The 12,564-nt window shown below is 49.3% G+C and overlaps 1 protein-coding gene across 1 annotated transcript in view; it reads left to right on the top strand.

Annotated features, from left to right (window-relative positions):
* LOC147701053 (heat shock cognate 71 kDa protein-like) overlaps window positions 1-12,564 on the top strand; it is a 106,761-nt gene that overhangs the window by 33,446 nt on the left and 60,751 nt on the right. Inside the window, exon 4 of the mRNA XM_086929848.1 lies at window positions 11,252-11,404. Coding sequence (XP_086785974.1) covers window positions 11,252-11,404 — 153 coding nt within the window. The remainder of the gene's footprint in view (window positions 1-11,251; window positions 11,405-12,564) is intronic.

Genomic DNA, 12,564 nt, shown 5'->3' with positions numbered 1-12,564 from the left:
TCCGGCTGCCTTCCCATTCGGAAGTGCCGCAATAGCATCCCTAAACTCAGCTTCCGTAATATGGTGCATCAGGAATTCTTGCTGACCTCTGGAGAGCCACACCAAGGCAACACCCTCTAAGTAACGGTTCACCTCCTCCTCATCAGCCGTGTCCCTTCGCTCATAGAGTTGCGCATAATGCTTCGAGAAGCAAGCCAAGATGCCTTCAGTATTTGTCACTACTTCCCCTTGGTCCTCGATCTCGTGCACCGTGCAGTGACGCGCCCACGGCTCTCTGATGCGATCCGCCAGTCCCTTTCCCGGCCTGCCCCCTTCTCCATAGTATCTAGCAGTAGCATGTTTAGCCATGAATTTCACCTCTTGCTCCGCCAACTCATTGTACTCAGTGACCTTCAGCCTGATATCTGCAAGTATCGTGCCCTCCGCACCCTCTTCCAACCGTCGCTCAAGTGATGATAACTCCCTTTCTAGCCTGGACATGGAGTCTCTGATGGACGTGAGCACCCCCGATCTTAAACCTATACATGCACCTCTCACCGTTACCTTAAAGGCCTCCCACACCGTACCTATATCTTCAACAGATCCCACGTTATTAACAAAGAAATCCTCCACTATCTGCCCCAGGCGTTCGGAAAGCACCTGATCGGTCAGCATCCCGGGGGAGAGTCTCCAAGTGAAAGGGGGCGGAGCATGCGATGGGATCCGCAATACCAGTGTAGTAGGTGCATGATCTGAAATAGTGCGAGGCAAATGAGCAGCGTCCACCACCCATCCACTCACATCCCTAGTCGCCAGCCAGAAGTCCAGTCTCGACCACGTGTCGTGTGCCGATGTGTAACAAGTACCCACTCGCGCAGTCGGATTTCGCAGTCTCCATACATCCAGCAAGTGCAGCCCAGCCATACCCTCGCTCACCGCTTCCGCCGCCTTCTTGTGCACAACAGGCCTATCATGTTTCTTGTCCAGCTCCGAATCCAGCGTGACATTCCAATCCCCCCCGCATAAAATAGCTGACGGAGCGAGCATATAAAGTTTGTTCCAGAGCATAACATAGAAATCAGGATCGTCAATATTTGGACCATACACATTAAGCAAAGTAATTAGCGTACCACATAATTTGCCCTGCACAATAATAAACCTTCCTTCCTGGTCTATTTCCTCATGGACCACTTCAAAGGGTATATTTCTCTTGATCAAAATCATCACCCCCCGTGCATAGGAAGAGTACGTAGTGGCCAAGCGCACCCCCGCCCATTGTCTGCCCACCATTTCAGCCGCCCTGCCCTGAAGGTGTGTTTCCTGCAGAAACACCACTTGTGCGCCATGTCGATTCAAAAACGCAAGCATTTGTCTTGTCTTTTGCGGCCTATTAAGACCCCGTACATTCCAAGTTACGCATGTGATCTTACCCCCCCTATCCATATCTCCCGTTCTGTAAGCCTCCCAAAAGCCAGTAGAGCAGCCCCCCTGTCCACCCCGAGGACCTCACCTCTGCACCCCGCATCCCACTAACAACAGGAATATCTTCATTTAGAAGGCCGACCCCCAACCAATGGAGTCGAACACGCATTACCAGCATCACAGATCCCTCATCCCGGACCAGAAAAGAAAACAACCCCCCAACATCCCTCAAAACCCCGTCCCCCATCCCACCACCCACTTCAGCGCACCCAATTTGCCAAAGCCATCCCAAACCCCAACACCGCACAACCCTCAACAAGTCAACCAACAGTGTGTGGGGATCTCCCATATCGGGGGGCGTAGAGGCACACTTCCCCCGCCAAGAAGTGACGGGATCGTGGACCACTCTAAATAAGAACACCTCCAACCTTGCAACCCCGATGTCGTAAGCAAAACACCCAATGGTAAGTCAAACATTTGCAGTACATTGTCAAAAAAAACCCCGGACTTGTCCACAACCAGCAGCGCTATAAACATAACCCAGAGCACAGGCGGCCCCAGTACCAGCCCCCCCCGTGCCCACCGCCCGATAAAGCTTTCAATCTTGTGCAGTGGGGGACAGAGCCAGCAAACCGTAAGTCTACAGCAGAAATAAAAATGCCACTCGCCGGCTCCTTCCTCATTCCGCAATGTACATGTTCTCGCTCTGAAATTCTCCAGGCCTCAGTAGGTCACTCAACATTGTTAGAAAATAAGCAGATGAAAGACCACAGGGGAGAGCTCAGCACAGCGCCCCGCAGCAGCGCCCCTGTCGCAGTCAATCAGTCCAAACACAGCTCATGCGGCCTCTTCCAGCCCCTCATCCTCAGCCACATGTCTCCCGTCCGGTTCCTTGGCGCGCTTTTTCAATTTTTTTGCGTAGTCCATTGCTGCTTTGGGGGAGGAGAAGATCTTGTTGTCCGACGGTGGCCCTATCCGCAGGCGCGCAGGATACAACATGGCGTATGCAACGTCATTAGTTCTCAGCAGTTGTTTCACCGGGGCGAATTCTTTACGGGCTGTTTGCACCGCCATGGTGAAGTCGGGGTAGAACTCTAGCCTGTTGCCCTGATAGTCAATGGCCCCCTTCTCCCTGGCGAGCCGAAGTATAGTGTCCCTGTCCCTATAGTTCAGAATTCTGGCTACTATCGGCCGCGGCGGCGCCCCAGGTGGCGGACGTTTGGCCAGCGAACGATGGGCGCGCTCCACTATAAAGACTCTAGACAACTGATCTGCTCCAAATATGTCAATGAGCATCCTTTCCATATAGTCCTCCATGCGTCCTACATTCGTGGATTCCGGCAGGCCCGTGACCCTCACGTTGTTCCTCCTGGACCTCCCTTCCAACTCCTCGTTCTTCGCCTGTATGACCGCCAGCACCCTCTCCATGCTGAATACTTTAGATGAGACAGTGGCCAGGCCGTCCTCTGTGGCAGACACTCTCTGCTCCACCTCCCCCATGCGCTCATTTTGGCGGTCAAATTGCGTCGCCATTTGATCGAGACGGTGATTGACTGACTCCATGGTGCCCTCGATGGATTGTAGGGTTTTCTGCATGGCCACTAACGTGGATTCCAGATTCGGGGCGCCCCCCACGGCCCCCCCCTGGTCAGCGTCCACCTGAGCCTGGGAGGACGAGAGTGCAGTTTTTTTAGCCTCGAATGTGATTTTCGGCTGGCTTCTGTCTGTTCGGCCCATGGTTGCAGAGCACTCAGCACTATCAAGTACACAAGCTAGCAGTTCCGACGTGCCAGCCGAGTGGGTCCGTTGCAACTGTCAGCAGCGTCAGCCCACTGTAATGTACCTGTCCGAAATTCAGGCAAGGTCACCACTCCCAACAGGAACAAGTACCCCAATCGAGTCTAGGCACTCTCAACGCTCCCCTCCAGAGCAGCTGGCCGCAGCACCCCACTCAGGGACCGATAGCCTTAGGCCTGCAGCGTGAAAAAGTGAATTGGCGGGCTCCCCATAGATCTCTCAAGCATCCATCATGGCCATGGAAGGTATCAGTGTAAAGGCGGCCAAACTAGCGCCCATTTGTTGTCCAGGTTGCAGGCGCTGCATTCAGTGGTGGCCCCTCTCCGCTTTACTGCTCCGCCTGCCCCCTCCCCCTGCCCCCACCGAAATCGGCTCACGCGGCGCGGCCTCGGCAGGCCCAGCGCCACCTCCGCCGCCCCGGGCTTGCGTAGCGCCCCGCCCCACTCACCAACTCCGGCGGAGCCGGGTTCAGGCTGCTCTCTGCTCCGGCGCCTCTCCGGGGACACACCGAGGGACGACTCCGCTCCGCCCCGCTTCCGCCGGTCCCAGTCCCCGTCTCCGCCGGCCGGCAGCGTCAGGATCCAGCGGGTGCCCAAGTCAGCCAGCAGCGGCAATCCGGGTCCACGAGGTGCGAGCGTTGCAGGCGGCAGGTTCCCGGCTCGCAGCGCTCCTCTCCAATCGCGCTCAGGACAGCCTCAGATTCCGGCCAAAGGGTATGCAGCAGGCCCCCGATGTCAGCGGGGCCCCCCCAGCTCAATTACAGGGTGCAGGTTGCTAAGTAAGCAGGATTAATGGGCGAATATTGTGTGGTCCTGACAGAGCCTCACGCAAGTGCGGCCATCTTGTCCGGCGCCCTCTAGCGCCCCCCTTCCACAGCAGTGTTACTTGAGTTAGAATTCACTTAAACAGAAAGCGAGGTGTTTGGCAAAACAGGAACAGTTTGTTTAAACGTTACGGCCGGAAGAACAGATACAGGCACAGGTGGCAAAATAGGAACAGTTTGTTTAATTTAACATTATGGCCAGGAGAACAGTTACAGCCACAGGGTCTGAGGATTGTCTAAATTTACAATTTGTAAACGTTCTTCATACAAAATCAGACAAGTTGTAAATGTTTCCGGTATACCGTATATGGTGAGGAATGTTCGTTGCTCCCTTTGGAGTAATACATTAATTGTCTAATGGTTACCACAGATGGTCGTCTACCTCGCGTGGACACAACGTTGTCCAGTGGATACGTGTGTAGGTGTCCGGCATAGGGAGAACTGATCACTGTGTGCTAGGCCCTGATTGGCTATGTTTTCCTAACCTTTGTGACATCTGACTTAATTGTGTTTTTAGGAGCACATGTACCACATCCAGCCGTGTGCGCTTTATTGGGGGCAGTCTCCTGTGACCCTTGTAATGTCACTGTGCCTATCTGTGGTATTGATCAAGAGTTTCCTGCCTGAGCGTTTGCCTGCCAGCTACGCACCCTCTCACCCGTGACCTATCAATCGGCAAACCCGGGCCTTGGTCAGAAGGCCTGCTCGACTACATATTTGCACGTCATGGTTGATATATAGATCATGACAGGAAATTGTATAAAAATGTAAGATTTTATTGACAAATTCATCCAATTCCATATTTATTAGCAATCTTTATGGCTCCCCCCATACGGGGTCACCACGTTGGTACCACACAGGCTACCCCTCGCTTAGCACGGCAGCCTGACAAAACTCTGGATCGCGTCTATGCGTGGCGAAGAAGCACCACACTGGTGCAAACTGCTCACCCCAGGCTTAGTATAATGAATGCCAGTAAAAGTAGCATAGAAAGGCAGCATCTTGAATGGTCTGAGCCAAAGAGGCCTTAAGTTCTTTAGGGCCTGCAAGATCTCACAATGCAAAAGCATGCTTATGTCTGTCCAGTAAACTGCATTGGCTGACCTCCGTGCTGTGCTAGCCGAAGAGAACATTTGCTTTCCGAAGGCCTCATTCCTCTTCGACCCTGTCTTGAGGAGCAGGGGGTTGTAGAGAATAAATTAGTGCTCACCTTTGTGTTGGAAGCCTGGACTTTTCGGATGAGTCCTTTCTCCATGGATGTCTGCTGGATAGTTATTACGCTTCTTAGTGGTTCCTTATACGGTGTCGGGCTCACGATATCAGTTGGAGTCCTGATGAAGATACTGGTATTAGTTGAGGATCGAAATGCTGTTGACCACTTAAACCGCAGACCAACTTTTAAGTATAATTTGTTATGACTGGCTGTGTTCCTGGTGTTTTGACACAAGATGGTTGTGTTTATCTTATGTGTCATTTATGAAGGAGCACCTAGCACACTGTTCTGCACTGTTTTTGTGACTTTAGTTGTATAATTGATTCAAATTGTAATTTGACTGCACATAATATCTGCATATTCCTTCAACTAGGAACTTTTGTTTATCGTTCTACTCTAAAGATGCTCAGCCTAGTCCTCTTTGATGTCTTGAACTGAATTGGCATTAAGAGTGGCCTGGGAAACTAGGGTCAACTAGTATTCTAATCTGCCTGAACCCACACAACGAAGGAATGCCCCATGTGCAAGACCAATATAAAGCTATCGTCTCTTACTAGTTTCTTCAGGTGAACTTGTGGGGTAATACTGTGCAATGCTTTTTTCCTGTTTGCGAACGCTGATTGCGTGCTCGGGGAGAAATATCTTGAGAGCATGCATTTTGAAAGTGTGAACAAGCAAAACATTCTGCGTAGCCACGGATCCTGGAATTTTTGGCTATTCTGCGTTCTCTGCGGAACGCAAAATTACCCAAATTCCGCGAGTGGAACGGAATTTACCGCCCAGGCCTAGTATGCACGTTAAGATCAACGTAGTCTAAAGTGCCTCGTGCTTGGGCCCTCTAGCTGGTAGACGCTGCCACCTAGTGGTCACCACGATGAACCGTGCATTTGAACTAAGTGGTAAGATGAATAAGCAGCGAGCGGTGTTGTCTAACCAGCGACAAGCGATATTAAACTGGTAAACAAAATGCAAGCTTAGATGGCCCTGCAACTACAGTAACCACCTTCCCCGAGACTTAAAAAGAACGTCTGAGTGTAAGCGGAGCCCACGAACGGGTGACCATCCGCATGCTAGTGGGTAGACTGAACACGGGCCTCGTCCGGCGTCACTTGGATTCCCGGAGTTTCTGGACCCACTTTCTGTAACTGGGTGCGTCAAAGGTAAACTGGAATGTAAAGCATCCTTCCGAAGTCACTGACCTTTCGCATCCCTGTGTGTGAAAAAATGCTGTGGCAACCAGACATCAACTCCAAAGAACAGCAAAGACACTCACGTGGAGCACTTTTAGTGCTGCGAATAGGTGGGGCTTGCTATGATATTCTGACAAACTGTCTTGCGAAGGGTAAGCCGTGTTGTAAGACGTTCCATCGCCCTGGTGTGCCACAGACGAGTGAACCAAAGGGCCACAGGGGTCTTTCTGCCTTCTTCCAATATACAGCTATTGTTTGTTTAGCCGCCCCTAACATATGAGAGATTAGACGACAGTCCGTATGGGTCAAGGCTGAGCGATTCGCGGGTTTAAGACCTAAAACAGTCAGTGTCGGGGTCTTGGGATAGGATAACCTATTACCTTTTTAATATGACGAGCAATGCCACCAGACATGGAGGAAATCCCCAATTGTGTGTGTGCAACACCAGCACGTGGGGGAAGAGGTGGGACCACTGAATCACAAAATATGTCTTGTCCACAGTACCAGCGAACAGTGCAAGACAGACTACACTGTAGTGTTCACATTTGAATGAATAAATCCTTTAAAATAATAATTTATATATAATGAAACCTGCTTTGCAGTAAAAAGGGCCTCAAAGTGTAGATGCGTATAAAAGTGGATAATGTATAGAAAGAAACAGTCCGAAATACGCCCCATTAAATAAAGAATATGACGCTGAATCATGAAACAGCAGCTGAGTGAGGAAACTATAAAAGAACTTAGAGTTCTTTCATAGTGCAGGCTAGGAACAGGCATTCACTGTGGGGTAGCTAAGGAATAAAGGCACCTTGCACAGCGTTTGCAGTTGCCTGCAAGCCTGAAGATCTGACTTGCCCTCCCTTCTAAATTTAGACATCTCATTTTAACTTCGGGTAGGCTAACAGTATGCTGGGTGAGTATGCTATTACAAACAACCACCCTCATAAAGGTTGATAATCCTCATCAAACCTAGCTGGGCTGCGAGCCCACACATGCAGAACATACTGCCTGGAACTGCACAGGAAAGGCACAGCGCCATTACGCCCAGGGTGGGCTTTGGTGCACCACATCACAGAGGCCTAAAACAGAGGGAACCTCTCGTCTTCCATTTCCTGCAGTGCCTCTTGAACGTAGCCAGGTGGGATGCGAGCGTGTTTTCCATTGATGTTCACCCTGCACCATCCTGGTGGCTGCGCCCCGAATTAAACAGGAAAGCACTCTGCACAAATAAAAACCAGAAACTTTGCAAGACCATATGCTTCGCGGAGGAATATTTATAAAAATAAGTAAATTTGATGCTCGGCAGACAGAGATTGCAACTAAGCCTCTTTTCTGCGACGACATCTGCTGTAGAATAACGTGACATCAGCACTCATTTCAAGCCGGTGGTTGTCAGTTGCCAGTGACTGTTTGTCCACATGTCCCTCCTCACTCTTACTGAAGGTTGTACAAGCAGTCAGTAAAGGTACAATACATGCCGGTAGTGGCTATCACTCTGCAGTGAAAGGCTATTGGCCAATTCACAAAGCAGCCATGAGCATGTGGAGTGCACTGTCCGGGCACTCTTTAATGTACCCTTGCACGCCTTGGTGAGTCTGTCATGAATGTCTGAATTCCACATTAGTAAAACTGCAAAGAGGGCGCAATCCTTTCTGATTGTGGTAATTTTATATGAATAGGATCCGAATATTCTCCCTTCATCCTCATTTCAGCTGTTTTGGGGATGATTCACAAAGGTATGCAAGTATGTAAAACAATACTAATTGGGTACTCTTTAACATACTCTTACACCACATAGGGTGGGTCACTCACTCACTCTCTCTGATAAACCAGCCCTACTGACTTTTGGTGTGTTTCTTCGCATCAAAAGTGCTCCTTGTGTGCTGCTCTCCCATTGCCTTCTGGACTTTGCAGTTTTGGAATTTGCATGTTCCATTCCCACTCCTGGGCTTCATGGTCCAGATTTGAAAGTCCCAGTTGTAGCAGGTACTGACGTGAAACTTCCGTGCACTGGCGCACACACGGTCACAGCAGCATTAATATTAAACAGCGCCTTACTTTTGATTTGGCGCCAGAACGTGGGTCTGACGGCGACGCGAGGCAGAGGCCCCTAGGTACAGATCTAGCAGTGTCGGTGCTTTGAAAAATTTCTGCAGAATGAACCGGGCCTTTTTTCCCTTCCTTAGAACACTATTTGTTCTTTCGCGACAGGGGATATTACAGGCTGTCTCTTCCAGCAGGTAAAATTGAATAAGTAAGTTCCCGGAACTGTGCCAAGCGGATGACGGTCTGCGGCCGTCCACCGTCCTCACTTTCAGTGCCTCTGAGGAAAGAAGCGCGCCCGTCCTCCCAGGGTGAAGGATGGCGTTTCATCTCTCCAGATAGGCCTTAGAGGCCGGGTCCAAGGAGTCACTGCCCGCCCTCTTCCATAGTTATAAATAAGAATTGTCTGGTTCGTTATGGATTCAGGAATCTTGCCCCTGATTACCTCTGACATCACTTTAGAACAACACATCGCGCAATAATAGCAGTTTCTATTCCAAAGTGCTCCTTTTCGATTTTGCATGTGGTACCTTTTATGCCCTCTTCGTTAATGTTGCTACATGCTCGGAGCTTGGGGGGAGGTTCATAACGTGAAGGAAAAAACGCCGCGACGGGCAGAAAGCAATGATTAGGAAAAGTTTTCTCAATATTTGGAGAGCAACTTATTTTCCTTGTTCACATTGAACTTTAAAATTCGAATTGCATGTATCTGTATTCCCTCTTTAGTTTTCAATTACTTTCCATGTTTCGTTTTTCAATTTCCTGAAAAAACGGAATATGGAAAGTAATTTAAAACAAAAGCATTTACCATTTTTGAGCAGTCAGAACTCCAGGAGTGGGCATAAGAGAGCTATAAGGTTGGGATATTTGACCGGTGCTGTCCAGAAACACCACTGCAGGCTGTCTTTTGGAAATTATCAAAAAAGAGTTCTCCAAACCTCAGATAAGGAATGCAAGTGTAAGGGAACTGTGCTTTACCGGTGTTTCTCAGCCTTTAACAGAAGTGAGGTATCGGCTGCTTGAGCGACTTGGAAGTCAGCAACGAAGAGGGACGCAGGAGTTGAACCAATGGAAAGTAGCAGGCGGGAATAGTGTTGTAGTTTTGAATAAAGCAGGTCTTGTAGACAGCGCATGCACGCTCGTAAATCTCGACCTAAAAATGATACGAATAAATTAATAGCAGACGAAATAGAATAGCTGAAGAAACAGCAAATTAAAGTCCTACTCTGGGAAAAACGAAAAGCCTATTTCTGTGCAGGTGAGATGAGAAACTTCGGTGAGGGTGGGATGGGAGACACAAAGTATTTCACATAATAACATGTCACCAAATGTGAGTTAATACTATGCAGCAGGTAACTGGTTGGAGAGTTTTGTGTGGATGCTTTCCGTTCTGTATACGAGATGATGGCGTGGCATCCGAGGGGTGCAGCGTTCTCATAAAGGGGGTCAACGGTGACTGCTGCAGGAGTGCTTTGTTGAGAGGTGCAGTTCGTGACCTCGCAATGTCAAGTCAAAATGTATGTTCACCACAAGTACACTGGTATTGTGCAGCATCGATGAAGTCCTAGGCTTTTGTGTAATAACCTGCCATTTGCCAGTCACTTAAACACGTGATCCCCGAGCACCGCAATGTAGCGTCACAACACGTTTTGCCCTTGTAGCATTTTTGGAGAATGCATTCTATGTAAAGTTAAGTATGACGTTCAGCTCATGGCTATACTCTGTTTTTGCAGAAATGGATGTATGTTCCGTATTTTTATATCTGTTTGTTTGAGGTCTCGGAGTATCTCGCCCATGATGTTCATTTATGTAATGTTACTTTTTTCCAGCTCTCGATAGGCCCCGGTATAGGGATAACATTCTGTTAAGAGGCCCCTAGTGTTACAGAATTTGCCCAGTGCTGTGTTCTCATTCGTTGTCCTGTGCAAGTGTCGGTAACGGGCTTAATAATGTGATGGTGTCCAAATTATGGCTAGTCTGTGTTTCTCCTTTATTTGTTTTTCCTATTCATGGCTTGGTCTCCACTTTTTTCGTTTTTTCCCTATTTTTCTTTTCATGGTCTCTGCTTTTCTTTTTCTTTGCCTCTCGTTGTGTTTTGTTGCTCTTGAGCTGGGCGCACCTGTTCATCTCTATGCCATCTTTATCGCCACTCCTTTCTTCATTTTTATTTTTGGGTTTGGAAATATTTACAAAGCAATAACACCCTGGGGTAAACTAGTGAGGATGGTTAGAACTAGTTCTACTCTTAAAACAAGTGTGAAGTTAAACAGGTTTATTCTGACCAGGCTAGGCTTTGGGCGTGGTTCAATGGGGAGGGCGGTTGCGGAGTCCCATATCCAACACTGGATGGTGATTTCGGCAACGTTTGCATGAAACGCTGTGTCTGCAGCCGTGCCTGCTCCCGCAGGTCTCCGTTTTCACGGAGGCTCACATCATGGAATCCAGCTGCCCCGTTGTGTCGGGCGTGCACCATGCAGGCAGAGACATAACGGGCAGACTCCGAAAGTATAAAACACCAATCCTTGGGAGCCAGTTTAGTGAAATGTGGAGTACCTGCGAGTGTCTGGGATGCGTAGCGCTGCACCCTTGGCAGAAGGTTCTTGACTTGGCTGGAGCTTCTGTAAAGAGTGAAGTACCGAAATCTGTGTGTGATTCTCTGGCACAGTCTATTTTTACATTTACAGGCAAGAGTAACAATGAATGTCCAGTTGCTTGTCCCCTGCATGTAATGGTTGCTGTCCTTCTCACTCTGCTCCTCCTCTTCTCCCCTTTCCCTTTCCATAGCCCATCAACAATGCGGTCATCACGGTGCCAGCCTACTTCAACGACTCCCAGCGCCAAGCCACCAAGGACGCGGGCACCATCTCCGGTATGAATGTGCTGCGGATCATCAACGAACCTACAGCTGCTGCCATCGCCTATGGGCTCGATAAGAAGGTACTGAACGTGTTGTAATGAGCGTTTTACACATGCCCAATGTGCTGGCTGGCGGAAGATCACGTCCAACAGTGGTCGAAACACTTTCATAGAATGAACTATGCTGGGTTTCTATGGTCAGAGATGGCTGTCCTAGAGATATACAGGCTGGTCAGTTATCACTGGGTTTGTCAGATGTTAAGTATGCCGAGCCTGGGACTTGGACCCAACCCTACTGACTTGGGTATCTCCTGGGTTGTCACGGTCCACCTAGACCTGGTGCTTTCATAGGAAGGGAGTGCCTGCCTGTATAACTTTGTTGACATGCCCTTAAATACAGCATGCTTGAAGATCGTGTTGAAAGTAGATGTCGTTATGGATCAGCCCAGCTCCTGCCCTTGGACTTCTAGTCCTCTGACAAATACTGGTGAATGCATCTCAAAGCCATGTGAAGGGGGTGGAGGGAGCCAGGACGCACTTAACACAGGAAATGGGCCGTTCTCAACCCAGATCGAGATTCCAGCCCATGTCCAGTGTGCCCTTTTAGATAATTCGAGGAACAAGTATTAACAGCGGCATAGCATGAGTAAACCAGGGTTCGAGGCATATGAGCTGCAGATTGTACACTTTGCATAGATGGCCATCTGATGTTGGGCTCGGATGTTTGCACCTTGTTTTTGTGTTAGAAGAATTCGAAGAAGTCTTTTAGTCACGAGGTTGGTCACTCCTCCTTCGGTCGACAGTGCGCTCCAGGTCGTTGTCGTTATTCAACCCCCTTTTCGCAATCACTGGTAACCTACGGTATTATCTCGATCGCGTACCCTTCGACACACACACACTCGACAAAAACTTGCGAACTTCGACGCGGGCCGCTGGGCCTACCTGCACCGGTAACTACGGAAGTTGATGGAACGGACTCCCTTTAAGAAATGTCCCCAGTGTGGTGCTAAATTCCCACACTCAGACCTCCACTCCATTTGTAATCTGTGCCCTTCTCCAGAACATCGAGAGTACAACTGTGAGACTTGTCTATCCTTCAAGTCCAAGAAAATCATCCGTGATCGTCTGGCTCAACGCCACAAAATGTCCAGAGGCACCGGCTCCATTCCGGACATCTTCCATCCAGGCCCAACAGCCTTCCGCAACCAGAACAGAAAGAACAGGTCTCGGTCTCTGAAGCA

Source organism: Lissotriton vulgaris, chromosome 7 (assembly GCF_964263255.1).
Source record: "Lissotriton vulgaris chromosome 7, aLisVul1.2, whole genome shotgun sequence".
Taxonomy (NCBI): Eukaryota; Metazoa; Chordata; class Amphibia; order Caudata; family Salamandridae; genus Lissotriton; species Lissotriton vulgaris.
The sequence above is the reverse complement of the archived record's forward strand: the minus strand, read 5'-3'. Positions and strand labels throughout refer to the sequence as shown.